Source organism: Oryctolagus cuniculus, chromosome 8 (genome assembly GCF_051225735.1).
Source record: "Oryctolagus cuniculus isolate XC-2025 breed Fujian yellow rabbit chromosome 8, ASM5122573v1, whole genome shotgun sequence".
Lineage (NCBI taxonomy): Eukaryota > Metazoa > Chordata > Mammalia > Lagomorpha > Leporidae > Oryctolagus > Oryctolagus cuniculus.
The window spans coordinates 66,093,711-66,109,763 of record NC_142874.1 but is presented as its reverse complement, the minus strand read 5'-3'; the positions used below and the strand labels follow the sequence as shown (position 1 = coordinate 66,109,763).

The window sequence follows — 16,053 nt, the reverse complement described above, 5'->3', positions numbered from 1 at the left end:
CACTTATCCTTTAATGTTGATATAATAAATTCAGTTGCCTTCATTTTATACACACACATACATACATACAAATACAAATCTTGTTCAAATTCAGTTTTGGGTTTTAGCATTTGTAGAAATATCTGGAACTTGGTTCATTTTTCAGGTAGTGTTTAGTTCCCAGAACTGTAAATCTGTAGTGCTGAACTTTTCTTTTGTACATTTCTGATGAACATGAAATACATGAGCATTTTATGGGAAGTGCTGGCTCTAGGCATTAGACTCAGTTTAAAATGTTGATGTTTTAAAGGCTGTAAATGCATATTTACAATTATCTGATAGGCTTTGCAGGAGGTCCAATATAAAAACCTGACAGTTTGGGTTTTATAGACCTTAAAAGCTTGAGAGGAATTAGAAGTTGAAGGAACTGTGACTGACGTTAATCTTCTCCAAACCCATGTTACAAGTGCAGTTTGGATTTTGTGCAGACAAGTCCAATATTTATGTTAGAATTCTTAAAGTGATGTTTAGTAGAATTATAATTATTAAAATGGATTGAGTCCTTAGATATTTTGATAACAGAATTAATCACCATAAATTCAGGTTTTCTTTTTTATGAAAAAATCGAATTGGTAATTTTTAAACTTGTTTTATAATGTGATTGCTTTGAAAATAGGCTTGTATATTTCAGAAAAATGCAAAATGATAATACAGTTACATTATAACTTTGTATACTCTTATTTCTTAAATAATATAAGATTCAGGCATTTAATGGAGAGAAAAGATATTTTCCCCCACCCATTGGAGGGATGGGAGGTGTTAGTCTGTGTGCCAAGATGGTGCTAAGTTCTCAGATAGTTATATACCAACAATGTCATCAAGATGCCAGGATACATCAGAGATTCCAGTGTTTTGGTCTTTTTGAAAGTTGGCCTTTGGTTGGCTGTATTGTTAAAACTTCTAAGTGTTAGGCCGGCGCCGCGGCTCACTAGGCTAATCCTCCGCCTAGCGGCGCCGGCACACCGGGTTCTAGTCCCGGTCGGGGCGCCGGATTCTGTCCCGGTTGCCCCTCTTCCAGGCCAGCCCTCTGCTGTGGCCCCGGAGTGCAGTGGAGGATGGCCCAGGTGCTTGGGCCCTGCACCCCATGGGAGACCAGGAAAAGCACCTGGCTCCTGGCTCCTGCCATCGGATCAGCGCGGTGCGCCGGCCGCAGCGCGCCGGCCGCGGCGGCCATTGGAGGGTGAACCAACGGCAAAAAGGAAGACCTTTCTCTCTGTCTCTCTCTCTCACTGTCCACTCTGCCTGTCAAAAAAAAAAAAAAAAAAAAAAAAAAAAAAAACTTCTAAGTGTTAGTTTCCCTGGGGTATATTATTAATGTTGATTTGTCTTGTAAAACAGAACATTGATGTTATCACTCCTGCCTGATTTGCATTGTGTACTAGCTCCCATGCTGTTTGGATTACCTACCTGATTTGTGCTAGCATGGGAAGTTATGAATAAGAGTTACATGCTAATACCAAAGAATTAAATCTGCTTCTTAATATCTTGATATTTTGCCAATATACTGTAAGGGATTATTGGAAGCCAGTTACAGAATTTGAAAATAAACCCTGGTCTTTCCTTAGCTGTTTGATGCTTTTTCATAGTGGCTAAGACCTCATTGCAAACATTTTTTGCAAATGTGAATGCTTGTATTTAATCCGGGAATAATATTTTATAGAGTGGGTTAGAATTATTGGTAGCTTATATTAACTCAAAGGGGCAGTTATTGTGACTCAGCAGGTTAAGCCACCCTTGGGATACCCACATCACATATTGGAGTGCCTGGGTTTGAGTCCTGTCTGTGCTTCCAGTTCAGCTGCCTGCTAAAGTACTTGGGAGGAAGCAAGTGATGACCCAAGTTCTTGGGTTTCTGCCACCACGTATTAGACCCAGATGGACTCCTTGGCTCCTGGCTTCTACCTGGCCCAGCTCCAGCTGTTGGGGCATTTGAAGGATGAGCCAGTGGGTGAAGACCTCTCTCTTCTCTTTATTGTCACTCCATCTTTCAAATAAATTAGTTTTTAAAAATAAAGGAAGCAACTGAGCACATTTGTTCTTCTTTAGAACAATTTGTGAAAATATGGCATAAAATGTTTTCATTTTCCTTTTTAAATATTGTAGAGACCTATTATTGCTTTTTTGGGGGGCAACCTTAAAAATTGCCCCATGTATTGACATTAAATTTTGCTACTCAAGAAAAATAAAATTAAAGGTAGAAATATGTTGTTCACCCTTACCAGTTATAGGTACATATCCTAAAGAGTTGAAATCACCATCTCAAAAACACATTTGCACATCTATTTGTGGCAGCAAGATTCACAGTAGTCAAGAGTTAGAAGTTACCCAAATGTCCTTCAGTGATTAATAAATAAGTAACATGTTGTATGTAAAACATAGTATGGAAATGTTACTCAGCCTTAACCTTAACAAAGAAAGAAAATCCTGTCACATTCTGTAACATGATGAACTTTGAAAACTTTAAGGGAAATACAAAAAGACAAATATGACAACATTTCCATGAAATACCTAACAAAAATGGTAACATTTATAGAAAAAATAGAACCATGATTGCCAGAATCTCAGGGGACAGGGAAGTGGGAAATTGTTTAATGGGTATGAGGTTTCAGTCAGTTTTGCTAGGTGAAAAGTTTTAGGGGTCTGTGACATTGCAAGATAAAAATACTTAACTGTACTCATCTGCACACTTAAACATTATGTTGAGAAATTTTGTTCTGTTTAGCCCAATAAAAATAAAAGATACAAAGAAAAGTAAACACATATATTAGTATCAGAATAGACTTAGAAAGGCTGGCATCTGCAGTACCAACATCCCATATGGGTGTTGTTTCAAGCCCTGGCTGCTCCATTTATGATCTAGCTCCCTGCTAATGTGCCTGAGAAGGAGAGGAAGATGGCCCAAGTCTTTGGGTCCCTATGCTCACTTGGGAGACCTGGATGAAGCTCCTAGCTCCTGGCTTCAACCTGGCCTGACCCTGGCCTTTGTGGCCATTTGGGGAGTGAACCACAACTCTTTTTTTTTTTTTAACTTTTATTTAATGAATATAAATTTCCAAAGTACAGCTTATGGATTACAATGGCTCCCCCCCCCATAAATTTCCTCCCACCCGCAACCCTCCCCTTTCCTGCTCCCTCTCCCCTTCCATTCACATCAAGATTCATTTTCAATTCTCTGTATATACAGAAGATCAGTTTAGCATATATTAAGTAAAGGCTTCAACAGTTTGCACCCACATAGAAACACAAAGTGTTGATGGCGCCACAGGTGGAGGATTAGCCTAGTGAGCTGCGGCGCCGGCCTTAAATAAATAAATCTTAAAAAAATAAAATAAAAAGAGCTTAACTTTGATATCTGAACTGCACATGAATGAGAAACTAGAAATTCATGAGAGCATGAATTAGTATTAAGTGTTAAACTAGGTATAAAAACCTAAAAAATGTTTTAGCAAACCATATTCAGCAGTGTTTTTAAGAAATGGGTAATCAGATAATCATCCCAATAATGCAAGTTGATTGTACATTAGAAAAACTAATCAAATTCACATTAGCAGATTATACAAAGATTGTGATTACCTGAATAAATGCAGAAAATTTCAATAAAAGTCAGTGTGTATATGTGATCTTTCTTTTAACAATGTGGAGATTAAAAAGCTATTTTTTTACTTCATGAAAGGTTTCTGAAAAATCTGTAAAGCAAACTGATGATTGTGAATGGTGAATGTTGAAACTAATCTTTTATAATCTGGAATAAATTAAAGATGCACAGTATGAAATCCATTGTATATCTGTGTTAGACCAGTAGGAAGAAAAGGATTAGAAATGGAAAAACAAAATAAAATCTTATGAAGGTATAACAGAAAACCCAAAAGAATCTTAACAGGTGAGTGGTTCAAATCAGTGTTTTAAGTTTTCTAGATAATCATGTTGAAAAATCTCAATAAATTTTTACATAGTAGCAGTTGTGAAAAGTAGTTTTAAAAGTTTTATTTTCTCTTGTATTTTCATGGTTATAATATAATAAATTAACACAAGTTTTGGCAATATAAAACAGTAACTCACATAGATCAGGATTCCTGGTGACTAAGCTGGTTTCTTTGCTCTTTTAGAAAGCTTATGTCAAGGTGTTGGGCTACTTGGCCTGCTTGTATGTGAGAATCACTTTAATTCAAATTGTTTGCACAGTTTTTTAGGCTATCTGGCTGCGTGCATTCCTGGTGTTACTGCACTCTTATTCTTTAAACTAATAATAGCACATAAAGTGTATTCACATCTCTAAATTTTCTTTTTCCTGACTCTCTTCTCTCTGTAGTTGGGGAAAGTTCTCTGGATCATCCATAGTAGGGCTCCCTATGTGAAAATCATTTATAATAATCTTGATTATAAGTTATTTTTGCCATGTAAGGTAGTGTAGCCACATGTTATAGGGATTCAGGGGCCAGGAATCTTTGAGAGGCTGTTCTGCCTACACAGGGTAGATCTTCAAAATTATAATGCTAGATCTTTGTTTTTTTAACTTTTTTAAAAAATACTTATTTATTTATTTGAGTTACAGAGAGGGAGAGACAGAGATATTCCATCCACTGGTTCATTCCCTAGATGGTCACAATGGCCAGCATTGAGCCAGGCCCAAGCCAGCAGCCAGGAGCTTCTTTTTCAGGTCTCCCACAAGGGTAACAAGGGCCCAAGCACTTGAGCTATCTGCTATTTTCCCAGGCCATTAGTAGGGAGCTGGATTGGAAGTGGAGCTGCTGGGACATGAACCAGCACACACGGGATGCTGGCATTGCAAGCTGTGAGTTTACCCTCTATGCCACAACACTGACCCCTTTTGGGACACTTTTTATTGCTGATGTAATACCATTACTCATTACTGGTTTTCCATGTCTTCGTAGTACAGTTTGGTTTGGTTATGTATGTCCAGAAACCTATCAATTTCTGTAAATGTGAGATAGCAAATATTTTTTGGCTTGTCAGGTGAAAAGATCTTTATTGAAACAGTTCTGCCTTTGTAGTATGAAAACAGCCGTAACTATATATAAATAAAGGGTTTGACAAGAGTGGCCCATGGCAGAACAGTTTTCACCCATGTGTCATAATTTTCTGACTATGGAACTGCAGCAGACAGGTACATATCCAGGTAATTGGCTTATACTTTACATGCAAAAAAAAAGTTATAACTGTATTTTGTGTACTCAATAATGTATGAGCATCTTAAAAAGGGGCCAGTGTTGTAGCAAAGCAGATAAAATCACTGCCCACAATACTGGCATCCCATATGGACTCTGGTTCAAGTCCCGTCTGCTCTACTTCCCATTCAGCTCCCTGCTAATGGCCTGGGAAAGCAGTAGAACATGGCTCAAGTGCTTGGATCCCTGCACCCACATGGGAGATCCAGAAGAAGCTTCGCCCTTCTGGCTTGAGGTTTTCCAATTTGTTGGGAGGTAGTTCTTTGGAATAGACTCTAACGATTCTTTGTTTTCTATGGGGAAGTGATGATGAAAGCAACATCAGTTCTTATCTCACATAGAAGAATTTCCATGTGGACAAGAAGGGGCAAAGTGAGATTTATTTAAATCAGAAACCTCTTGCTGCAGCAGTCAACAGGAGTGGGTCCAAGGGAGGAGTTGCCCCTGTGCCAGACTTTTAAGGAGAGTATTATAATATTTAATGGAAAGATACTAGTGACGGCATAAATAGGGAAATATTAAATTTCAGGTTTTTTTAAAGACAGATTTATTTATTTGAGAGGCACAGTTACAAAGAGAGAGAGAGAAAGGGAAAGAGGTCTTCTGTCTACTGGTTCATGCACCAAATGGCTGCAGTGGCTGGAGCTTCTTCTAGGTCTCCCACACGGGTGCAAGGGCTCAACACTTGGGCCACCACAGCTTTCCGTGGCCATAGCAGAGAGCTGGATTGGAAGAGGAGCCACTGGGTCTTGAGCTGGCACCCATAGGAGGATGCTGGCACTGCAGGCAGAGGCTTAACCTGCTGCACCACAGTGCTAGCCCCCAAAATTCATGTTTTGAAAGACTCAATAAGGTAAACAGAGCAATTCTCCCTAATTCATTCAAAAGTCAATTAAATTCCAATAAAGTCTCCAATAGATTTTTTTTATGAACTTGACACCTGAGTCTAAAATTTATATGAATGTATAATGGAAAAGAAACTGAACATATTCCTAAAGGCAAAGCAACATATTTTGCGTATTTAAATGTATAAGGTAGATCATAGAAATGAAAGTTCACAAATAGTTTCTTGCACATTTGTAAACCAATGAGGAAGAAGAAGATCCAAATTTTCATACATGTTGCTGAAACAGTTGTTGGAAAAAAGGACACTTTGGTTGTCTGCCTTACACAGTCACTCAGATGTATCCTGATGAAGGGCAAAAACAAAGCTGTTATGGAATAACAGTAAAATATCTTAAAGATCTCAAGAGTAGGAAAAGATTTCTTAATTAGGCACAAAAAGCATAATCTTTGGCAGATAAGATATGCACAAATTGTTTTTTACTGAAACATTTAAAATAGTTAATACATAGTCCACAATGTGAAAAATAAGGTTTTCAATCATGATTTGATACTTCCCATGAATGGATTCATGAAGAGGTACAAATCAATGAAAAGATTCTGGGGGCTGGTGTTATAGTATAGCTGGTTAGGATGCTGCCTGCAACATCAGCATCCCATATAGGTGGTGGTTTAAGTCCTGCCACTCTGCCTCTGATCTAGCTCCCTGCTAATGTGCCTGGGAATGCAGTGGAAGATGACCCAAGTCCTTGGAGCCCTGCGCCCACATGGCAGACCCAGAAGAAGCTTCTTGCTCCTGGCTTCGGCCTGGAACAGCGTTGGCTATTGTAGCCATTTGGGGAGTGAACCAGGGGATGGAAGACCTCTCTGTCTCTCTCTTTCTCTCTCTCTCTCCCTTTCTCTATGAGTTTGCCTTTAAATAGATTAAAAAATAATAATTTAAAAAATTCCTTATAAAACTGGTGATAAGACACGAACAGGCATTTGACAACAGAAGTTCAAATGCTTGAAATCACAAAAAGATGCTGAATGTTGATCAAGGAGATGTGAATGTTTCAGTGAAATATTTCATAAAATCAATGTGAGCATAGTTAAAACATTAGATAGTAAGAAATGTTTGGGAGTATTTGGAATATGAACTTCATTATTCTACATATGGGGATAAAAAATAATGAACCATACTCATACACCATGATTCACCATTTCTGCTCCAGAATATATTATTGAGTTGCATTGTTTGAATAGTATAGCTTTTAACTACATGTGACTATTGAGCCCTTAAAATGTGGCCACTCCAAAATAAAATGTGCATTAAATGTAAAAGACCAGATTTTGAAGACCTAGTAGGAAAGAGAGTTTCAATTTTTAAAATGATTACATGCTGACAAATTGGGCTGAAATATTAAACATTGACTTCTTTCATTTTTAGTGCAGTTTCTGGGAACTTAAATGTGTTTTGTTTGTACCAGATAGCACTAACCCAGAGGAACTTAGAAGTATTCATCAGGGAGCAGTGGTTAATGATCTTGCAGGATAAGTCACAAATTGGAAATAGCTGAAATGTCAGTCAGCAGTTGTCTGGATGGATCATCATGTAGTAATCAGTGGGGTAGTATATATGAGGGTACTTCATAAAGTTTGTGAGAAAATGTAATTGAAAACTAAATTTGGGAGGGGTGCTGGCCCTAACAGTTAAGAGACTGGTTGGGATGCCTGGCTTCCATTTCAGAGCACCTTGGTTCAAGTCCCAGCTCCACTCCTGATTTCAGCTTCCTGTCAATGTGCACCCTAGGAGACAGCAGGTTCGGGCTCAAGTAGTTGAGTCCCTGTCACTGCATAGGAAACCTGGATTGAGTTCCTAGTTCTTGGTTTGAACTCTAACCAGATACCATTGCAGATATTTGAGGAGAGAACCAGTGGATTGGAGTTTGCTCTCTCTCCTTCCCTCTCTCTCTCTCTCAAATATAAATTTTTAAAAGTTTGTTTGGGAGAGAGCAGGACATCCAGCTTCCCACTGTGAACCTTTGTAGCGTGATCCAAAGGAGCAAATTAAAAATGGGTGATGTGGAGAACGGAGAGATTTTTATTCTGAAATATGCCCAGTGCTACACTGTGGAAAAGAGCGGCGAGCACAAGACTGGGCCAAATCTCCATGGTCTGTATTCTCTTACACAGATGCCAACAAGAACAAAGGCATCACCTGGGAAGCACTTGGAGAATCCCAAGAAATACATCCCTGGAACCAAAACGACCTTTGTTGACATTAAGAAGAAGAATGAAAGGGCAGACCTTATAGCTTTTCTCAAAAAAGCTGCTTCTGAGAAATAGTTGGCCATTGTCTTATTAATTACAAAATAGGGCGATCTCATGACTTTTAAAATGTGCAGTATATTTTCATTCTAATATACTAGAATTCAGATCACGAATGGCTGACAGATATTTTTGTTCAGCAGTCTTTATTTAAGTAAGATTGGCTTATGTGGTTAAATAAATATGATTGGGTTTATTGAAATTTTTGATAGTAATTCCAGTTCAGTAAATTCTCTCACTGTTTTACCCTTCTAAGGCTTTGATTGAACTTAAAACAATATCGAACTTTTCACAAAAATGGAGAATGCCATCTCAAAACCTGTTGGGAGATTGGATTTATATTTAAATACTGGGAAAATCTCTTCACTGTCTCAGAATTGAGCAAGACTCATTTGTTCTGGTTTAGTCTGCTAAATGCAAGAGCTGAAGACAGGTAGCAGTATCTACTTCGGATTTCTGGTCTTAACCATGTCAGTCTAAAACGAAATTTCTTATATCTCAACTACTGCTCTTCACTTATTGAAAGACATTTTAGTGTGGTTTATGTATATCACGAATATTTAACACATCTCACATTTTGTAGATGATCTGTAAGATCAGGTGCTTTGAAATTCTGCTTGACCGATTAGAGTAACAAGTTAAACTTCACTTTTTTTTTTTTTTTTTTTTGACAGGCAGAGTGGACAGTGAGAGAGAGAGACAGAGAGAGAAAGGTCTTCCTTTGCCGTTGGTTCACCCTCCAATGGCCGCCGCTGCAGCCGGCGCACCGCGCTGATCCAATGGCAGGAGCCAGGATCCAGGTGCTTTTCCTGGTCTCCCATGGGGTGCAGGGCCCAAGCACCTGGGCCATCCTCCACTGCACTCCCTGGCCATAGCAGAGAGCTGGCCTGGAAGAGGGGCAACCGGGACAGAATCCGGCGCCCCGACCGGGACTAGAACCCGGTGTGCTGGCGCCGCAAGGTGGAGGATTAGCCTATTGAGCCACGGCGCCGGCTTAAACTTCACTTTTAAATTCTTTACTACCTTAGACTAAGTTGGAATTCAGCATTGTCTGTAAACAACTATTCGGAAACACATAAAATTGGGAAATTACTGTATATTTGTATTTAGTAATGATGCTTTTGCCAACTCATTGGACTATGAGGAGATATACCATCAGCAGAAAATTTCTAAATTATGTGATCACAAGGCTTAAGGCAATTAAAAACAAAATTACCGGGTCAAAAAAAGTTTCTTATTCTGCAAAAAAGTTTTGACATTCATAGGTAACTTCCTTTTTTTTTTTTTAAGATTTTATTTATTATTTATTTGAGAAGTAGAGTTACAGACAGTGAGAGGGAGGGAAGGAGGGAGGAGAGAGAGAGAGAGAGAATGAGTCTTCCATCCACTGGTTCATTCCCTAAATGGCCATAACAGCTGGAGCTGAGCCTATCCAAAGCCAGGAGCCAGGATGCCGGCACCACAGGCGGGGGGTTAACCTACTGCACTACAGCACCGGCCCCAACTTTTTTATTAAATAAATGTTTTCCATGAAGTTTGTGGAGAACCCTCTACCTTGGTGTATGAAAAATGATTGCCACAAATAGCTTCATGAATGAACAAGTTTTAGAAAACAGTGCTGAGTGTAAGAAGTGAGGCTACATACAGAATATGATTACATAAATCTCAACAGACTGAGTCAAGAATCTTTTAGAGACACATGCATACATAGATGATTACATCAAGGAAAAACCTCTAACAATTCTACCTAAGTTAGGATTTGGATTTTTTGCAGAGATGGAGGAGTAGTATAGAGGAGTTTGTAATATTCTCACAGATATGTTCTGGTAGTTGCTACATTATTGTTAATTGTATAAATTGCATGTGTATACATGACACAATTCATAGCTATACTAAAAGGCTAGAATGAATGGGAACTAGTAGGACAAAGAGGCAAGCTACAGTGGATTGAATTACTTTTGGAGCTGTAGGATTGTTGCTTCTGTGTAAATTCAAGACATGTTGAGCCTGTCCATTTTTTGCATTCAGTTATTTGTCTTCCTTTCCACTGGTCTGCTTGCTGTGGTGTTGTAAAACTATAATATGTAAGGCTTTATTAACAGACAGTTTAGAGGTTAGATGTCCAGGCCAAAAAAGTGCTGGTAGCCTTTGCATCTCATTATACATATTTTGGCTGGCCTTTGGGCTTGTGAGGCACAGGTATTGATTGTCCAGTCCACTGTTTTCTCATGGCAACCTCCTCCTGACTGGGAAGTTTTAATTTGAATGTGCAGAATGAGAAAAATCATTACAACCAGCTGCTTAGTCATTGTACCCTCTACCTGAGTTGGTTGTTCAGAAACTCAGACATGCTAATGTCTCTATCTTCAGCCTTTTAGGAAGAACCTTCAAATCCGAAACTTCTGAATCATATGGTAGTCACTTAATCTCATTGTAGACTCATGGCATATGCTGTTGTGCAGTATGTAGGCTTTGTTCACTACTTATTGGAATGTTATCAGGTGAATTTATACCCCTCATTTGTGGTCTAAATGATACTCTTTGGATTTTACTGGCTCTGTGGTGTTTGAGAGAACTTTTCTTTCTTTTTTTTTTTTAATTTAAAATTTTTTTTTATTTGACAGGTAGAGTCATAGACAGAGAGAGAGACAGAGAAAAAGGTCTTCCTTCCATTGGTTCACCCCCCAAATGGCTGCTATGGCTGGCGCTGCACCGACCTAAAGCCAGGAGCCAGGTGCCTCCTCCTGGTCTCCCACACGGGTGCAGAGGCTCAAGCACTTGGGCCATCCTCCACTGCCTTCCTGGGCCACAGCAGAGAGCTGGACTGGAAGAGGAGCAACCGGGACCAGAACCCAGTGTCCATATGGGATACTGACACCGGCCCCAAGAGAACTTTTCTGATTTTTAGATTATCAAGACTTGACAGCAAGCTGTTTGTTAATAGAGTCCACCAGAAGTGGGTTCTGTTTTACCTCGATCTGGGTGTTCTAGGTCTGTGAGACCTAATGGCTATCAGTCAGTCTGACTTTTCCTGAATACTTTGCTGATGTTTTGTGGCATTCACCCTACATATATAGGGCATGCCCTTGCATGTTCTGTTGCAGACAGTGAAAGGAACTTTATTTGTGGTGGAATATTGGATAGATAAATGGAAATGGTGCACACATTCGCCAGAAAAGGGATGGCTTGAACAACCGTTAGCATCAAACTGACTTGTCAACAGGAGAGTCATCCTCACTTCCTCTCTCCTCACCACTGCTGGAGCCCATGCTTATCCCCTCCCCAGAGGACACTAGGTTGAGAACCTGTCTGGAAAACTGGGGGCCCGTACCTGAACAGGATTCAGTCTCTCTGAAAATTCCACTGGCAGTGCAATTCCAGACCAAAATCTGACTCCTCTGAACCTTCCGTGGTGATCATTCTGATTCTTCCTACCTCATAGGGTTATATAGAATTTTGTGAACTAAAAGACTGGGCACATGTGTGAAGAAAGAACAAAGACCACATAGTTAGATGGGACCAGGAACAAAGGTACAAATGTAGAGGAGATGAGGAATTTAAAGAATGTAAAAGCTTGGGTGGGTTTTACATAGACGTTGTGCTGTGAAAGTGCACTGTGTTCTCCCCGGGTGCCATTGATTCCAGACATTCTCATCATTAGTCTTCTTGTCTTTTTCAAAACACAAAATTCTGTTAAGTTTTTCCTCCTGATACCTTACTCTGAGGGGCTTCCTTAGATCACTTTCCCTTTATGAATGTGAGGCCTCAAATCAACTATAGTCACTCCCTCTTTGCTTTGGGTCTAGACTTCTTCCTGATGGGGAGACATCTAATTTCAGGTTTTGCCTCACTGTAAATTCTTGCCGTCATCTCTTGCACACGTCTCTTCCATACTGCAAACATGATTACTTTATAATACAGTGACTCTTTTCCAGGGATTCATTCATTAACATGTATTTGAGTACCTACCGTGTGCTAGACAATGCTGGGAGCTGAAAATGTACTAGTGAACATGACAAACAACTGAAAATGAAATCTTACGTGAGACTAAGGAGCGTGAGAGGGTGCAGATAACTAGACCAGAAAATGCAGGCAATAGATAATTGTCATAACTGGCTATTGAACTTAGTTATAACAAGAAGGAAATTTGCCAAGTTTTTTCCATGGAACAACTATGAAAAAGGAGATTACAAGTGGAAATAAGAGTGTGATACATTGAAATGTTTATATATGTATGGCACTTGAATATTGAAGCTTGCTATAAGCTTCATTGGAGAAATGACAGTATCTAAAGATAGATAAGGTATAATATATATATATATATATATGTATGTATTAATATGAAAGAATGGAAAGGACTAGAGCATTTTAAGTGGAAATGGGCATGATTTAATGGAAAGGGAGAACTGAAGGTGCAGAAGAGAGTAAATAAGGTGGAGGGGGGCTATATTCCTGAGAGTATGAGACTGGATAGAAGCAGGTAGTACTGTGGTACATGGTTTCTCAACCTTGGCACAATTGGCATTTTCTATCAGATAATCCTTTGTTGTGGAGGCTGTCCTTTGCATAATAGGGTGGTTATATCCTTGACCTCTGTCCACTAGATGCTGTAGCACTCCAACCCCATCTCATGATAATAAAAAATGTGCCTTGGGTTGGGGGACAAGTAGGCGAAGTCAACCCCAGTTGAGAACCTCTGATACAGAGTTATTGGTCCTTAAAGTGACCCTGTTCTTTACCTGGAGGGAGTAAGTAGAACATGGGTTCGGGTGGGTTGTGGATTTGATGTTAGGAATCGAAAGACTTTTCTTCTCGTAATTTAACTTTTCTCCATGAAATATGAGTCAGTATTGTGGTACTGATGGAAAGGTCAGGAGAATAAAGAAGTTAAAGTCATTTTTTTTTTAGGATGAAGGAATAAATATTAGAGAAATGAAGATTCCTGATGAGGAATGGGAAGCTTTTTCTGTTGGATAAGTTATGCTAGAGAGGCTTTAGGCAAACCAGACACAGGAAAATAGAAGATGCCAAAGTTATCCTCGACTTGCTTTCTAAACTCTTAAAGTTAAAAAACTTATTTTTTACCCTTATTTTTTTAACCTGTCTAGATCTTACTTGTTGTGTGTTTGAAGCTGTTGACATCTTGAGAATTTTTAGCTTTCTATTATTTCACATTGTCTTGACTTTCCTCCTACTTCTGTAGTCATTCTTTTTCATATATATAAAATAAGATTTGTTTATTTCAGAGGCAGAGTTACAGAGAGAGGCAGAGAGAGAGAGGTATTCCATCTGCTGGTTCACTCCCTAAGTGGCGAGGGCTGGGCCAGGCCAAAGCCAGGAGCCAGGGACTTCTTTTGGGTCTTCCCAGGGATGCAGGGGCCCAAAGACTTGGGCCATACTCTGCTGCTTTCCCACCTGCATTAGTAAGGAGCTGGGTCATAAATGGAGCACCTGGGACTCAAACCAGTGCCCATATGGGATGCTGGCACTGCAGATGGTGGCTTAACCCACTACACGACAGCACTGGGTTCTTTACTGTTACTTCTATTCCTAGAAAATATTATCTTTTTGAGGCCTCATTCTTCACTATATGCTGTTTAGGCTCAAATGTTTATTTCTAAATGATATTTGGATCTTGAATTTCAGACATTTATGTATCTTGCTGCCTCCTGGAATGTTTCATTGTGCCAGAATTCATTTGAAACCAACATGCCCCCCCCCCAACTAAATTTATTATGTCTCAAGTGAAATCTCCCTTTTCTTAACTCCATCCCCCAAAACAAAACAAACACCTGTTTAGTCTGTTTCTTTTACTGGTACCTGACTCCATGATCCCTGAACGTTGGCATGAGTAAATGCTTCTTACCTCATCCTAAGTTCCATTTCCACTAAATTCCTTTTTTTTCTTGAATTTTTCCATTCCTCTGTATCCACTGTTCTAGCTTATCTCTTTTTCCCCATCTCAGTACACTGAAGTTCTTGCAGTTTTCCTTTTTAAGCTTTTGCTTTGAAACGCTTTTGCCTCATCATCATTGCTAGGCTGAGAACTCCTTTTCGTATTTCAAATGTGGTTACTTTGTGCATCCTATTCTGAATTTTGCATTCTCCCTCTTTCAGCATAACTCTGTAAACCTCCACTGTAGTAGAGCACAAGTGATAGAGTGTGGGGCAAGTATTCTGTTAGTATATGAATGGCTAGGTGTCCAGGTAACCTACCTTCCTATGGAAAATAATAAGAAACCCTCCACAAAATGATAGTGAAATACACTGACAAAAATAAGGAACATTCATTGCGGGGATTGACTGAATGTAGGAGCCCAGAGAAAGAGATCATTTGTTAAAAGATGAACTCAGTTTTGAAATTCATAGCCTTATATGACACACAGTACAGAAGATAAACCCCAGGATCTGCCAAAGTTAGGAAATAAAACAGGATACTGGCCTATAACATTAGTTTAAGATTGAACTAGGAGGCCGGCGCCGCGGCTCACTAGGCTAATCCTCCGCCTAGCGGCGCCGGCACACCGGGTTCTAGTCCCGGTCGGGGCGCCGGATTCTGTCCCGGTTGCCCCTCTTCCAGGCCAGCCCTCTGCTGTGGCCAGGGAGTGCAGTGGAGGATGGCCCAGGTGCTTGGGCCCTGCACCCCATGGGAGACCAGGAAAAGCACCTGGCTCCTGGCTCCTGCCATCGGATCAGCGCGGTGCGCCGGCCGCAGCGCGCCGGCCGCGGCGGCCATTGGAGGGTGAACCAACGGCAAAGGAAGACCTTTCTCTCTGTCTCTCTCTCTCACTGTCCACTCTGCCTGTCAAAAAAAAAAAAAATAAAAAAAAAATAAAAAAAAAAAAAAGATTGAACTAGGAATGAAGCCAGGGCTGGTGCTGTGGTGTACAAGTTGAGCTGCTGCCTGTGATGCTGGCACACCTTATTGGCAACAGTTCAAGTTCCCACTACCCCACTTCTGATCCAGATCCTTGCTAGTGCATGTGGGAAAGCAGTGAAGGGCCCCTGTGCCCACAAGGGAGACCCAGATGAAGCTCCTGGCTCCTTGTTTCTGTGTGGCCCAGCCCTGGCCCTTGAAACCATTTTGTGAGTGAACCCTTGGTGACAATCTCTCTGTCTCTCTGTAATTATATCTTTCAAATAAAGAAAATAAACATTTTTTAAAAAGGAAGCACTTTATTTAAAAAATAAATAAATAAAACCCGTGCTAGCGAAAAAAAAAAATGGCAGATTAGGGAGTGGGTCCAGTCAACAACCTGGGAAGATAGAGGTTGCTGGCAGTTACCTGAGGTCCAAGTGAAAGTGAAGCGAGATGGCTGATTCAAACCAGTCTCTCCAAACCCAGGACCCAGGCAAGAGAGATTGGACGTCATTTTAAATCAGGATTACAACTAGGGTAGCTCACAGCTGTGCACATAGCAGCCCACTGAGAGGGGGGTACCTGAACACAGCACTGGATCACCAATTAGACTCACAGCTGACTTCTTATCATAAACTCTACATGCTAGAAGGGAATATAGAGATATAGTCCAAGTCTTAAAAAGAAAAAAACTGTCAAGCCAGAATACTGTACCCTGCAAAACTTGCATTTATGAATGAAAGTGAAATAAAGACCTTCTATAACAAATAGAAGTTGAATTTGTTGACACTTGTCCAGCCCTACAAAAGATGCTCA

At 40.0% G+C, this 16,053-nt stretch overlaps 1 protein-coding gene across 19 annotated transcripts in view; it reads left to right on the top strand.

The window, feature by feature from the left end:
• Positions 1-16,053, top strand: part of LARP1B (La ribonucleoprotein 1B) — a 163,628-nt gene that overhangs the window by 57,962 nt on the left and 89,613 nt on the right. Inside the window, exon 12 of one of the 19 annotated variants that reach the window (XM_051819861.3) lies at positions 11,003-12,724. The exons of 17 other annotated variants lie outside the window; for them this stretch is intronic. In XM_051819861.3, the coding sequence (XP_051675821.2) occupies positions 11,003-11,014 (12 nt within the window). In that variant the 3' untranslated portion in view covers positions 11,015-12,724. Of the gene's footprint in view, positions 1-3,712; positions 3,773-11,002; positions 12,725-16,053 lie in introns of those variants that run through there. One more of the 19 variants, XM_089302497.1, reaches the window with a different exon arrangement.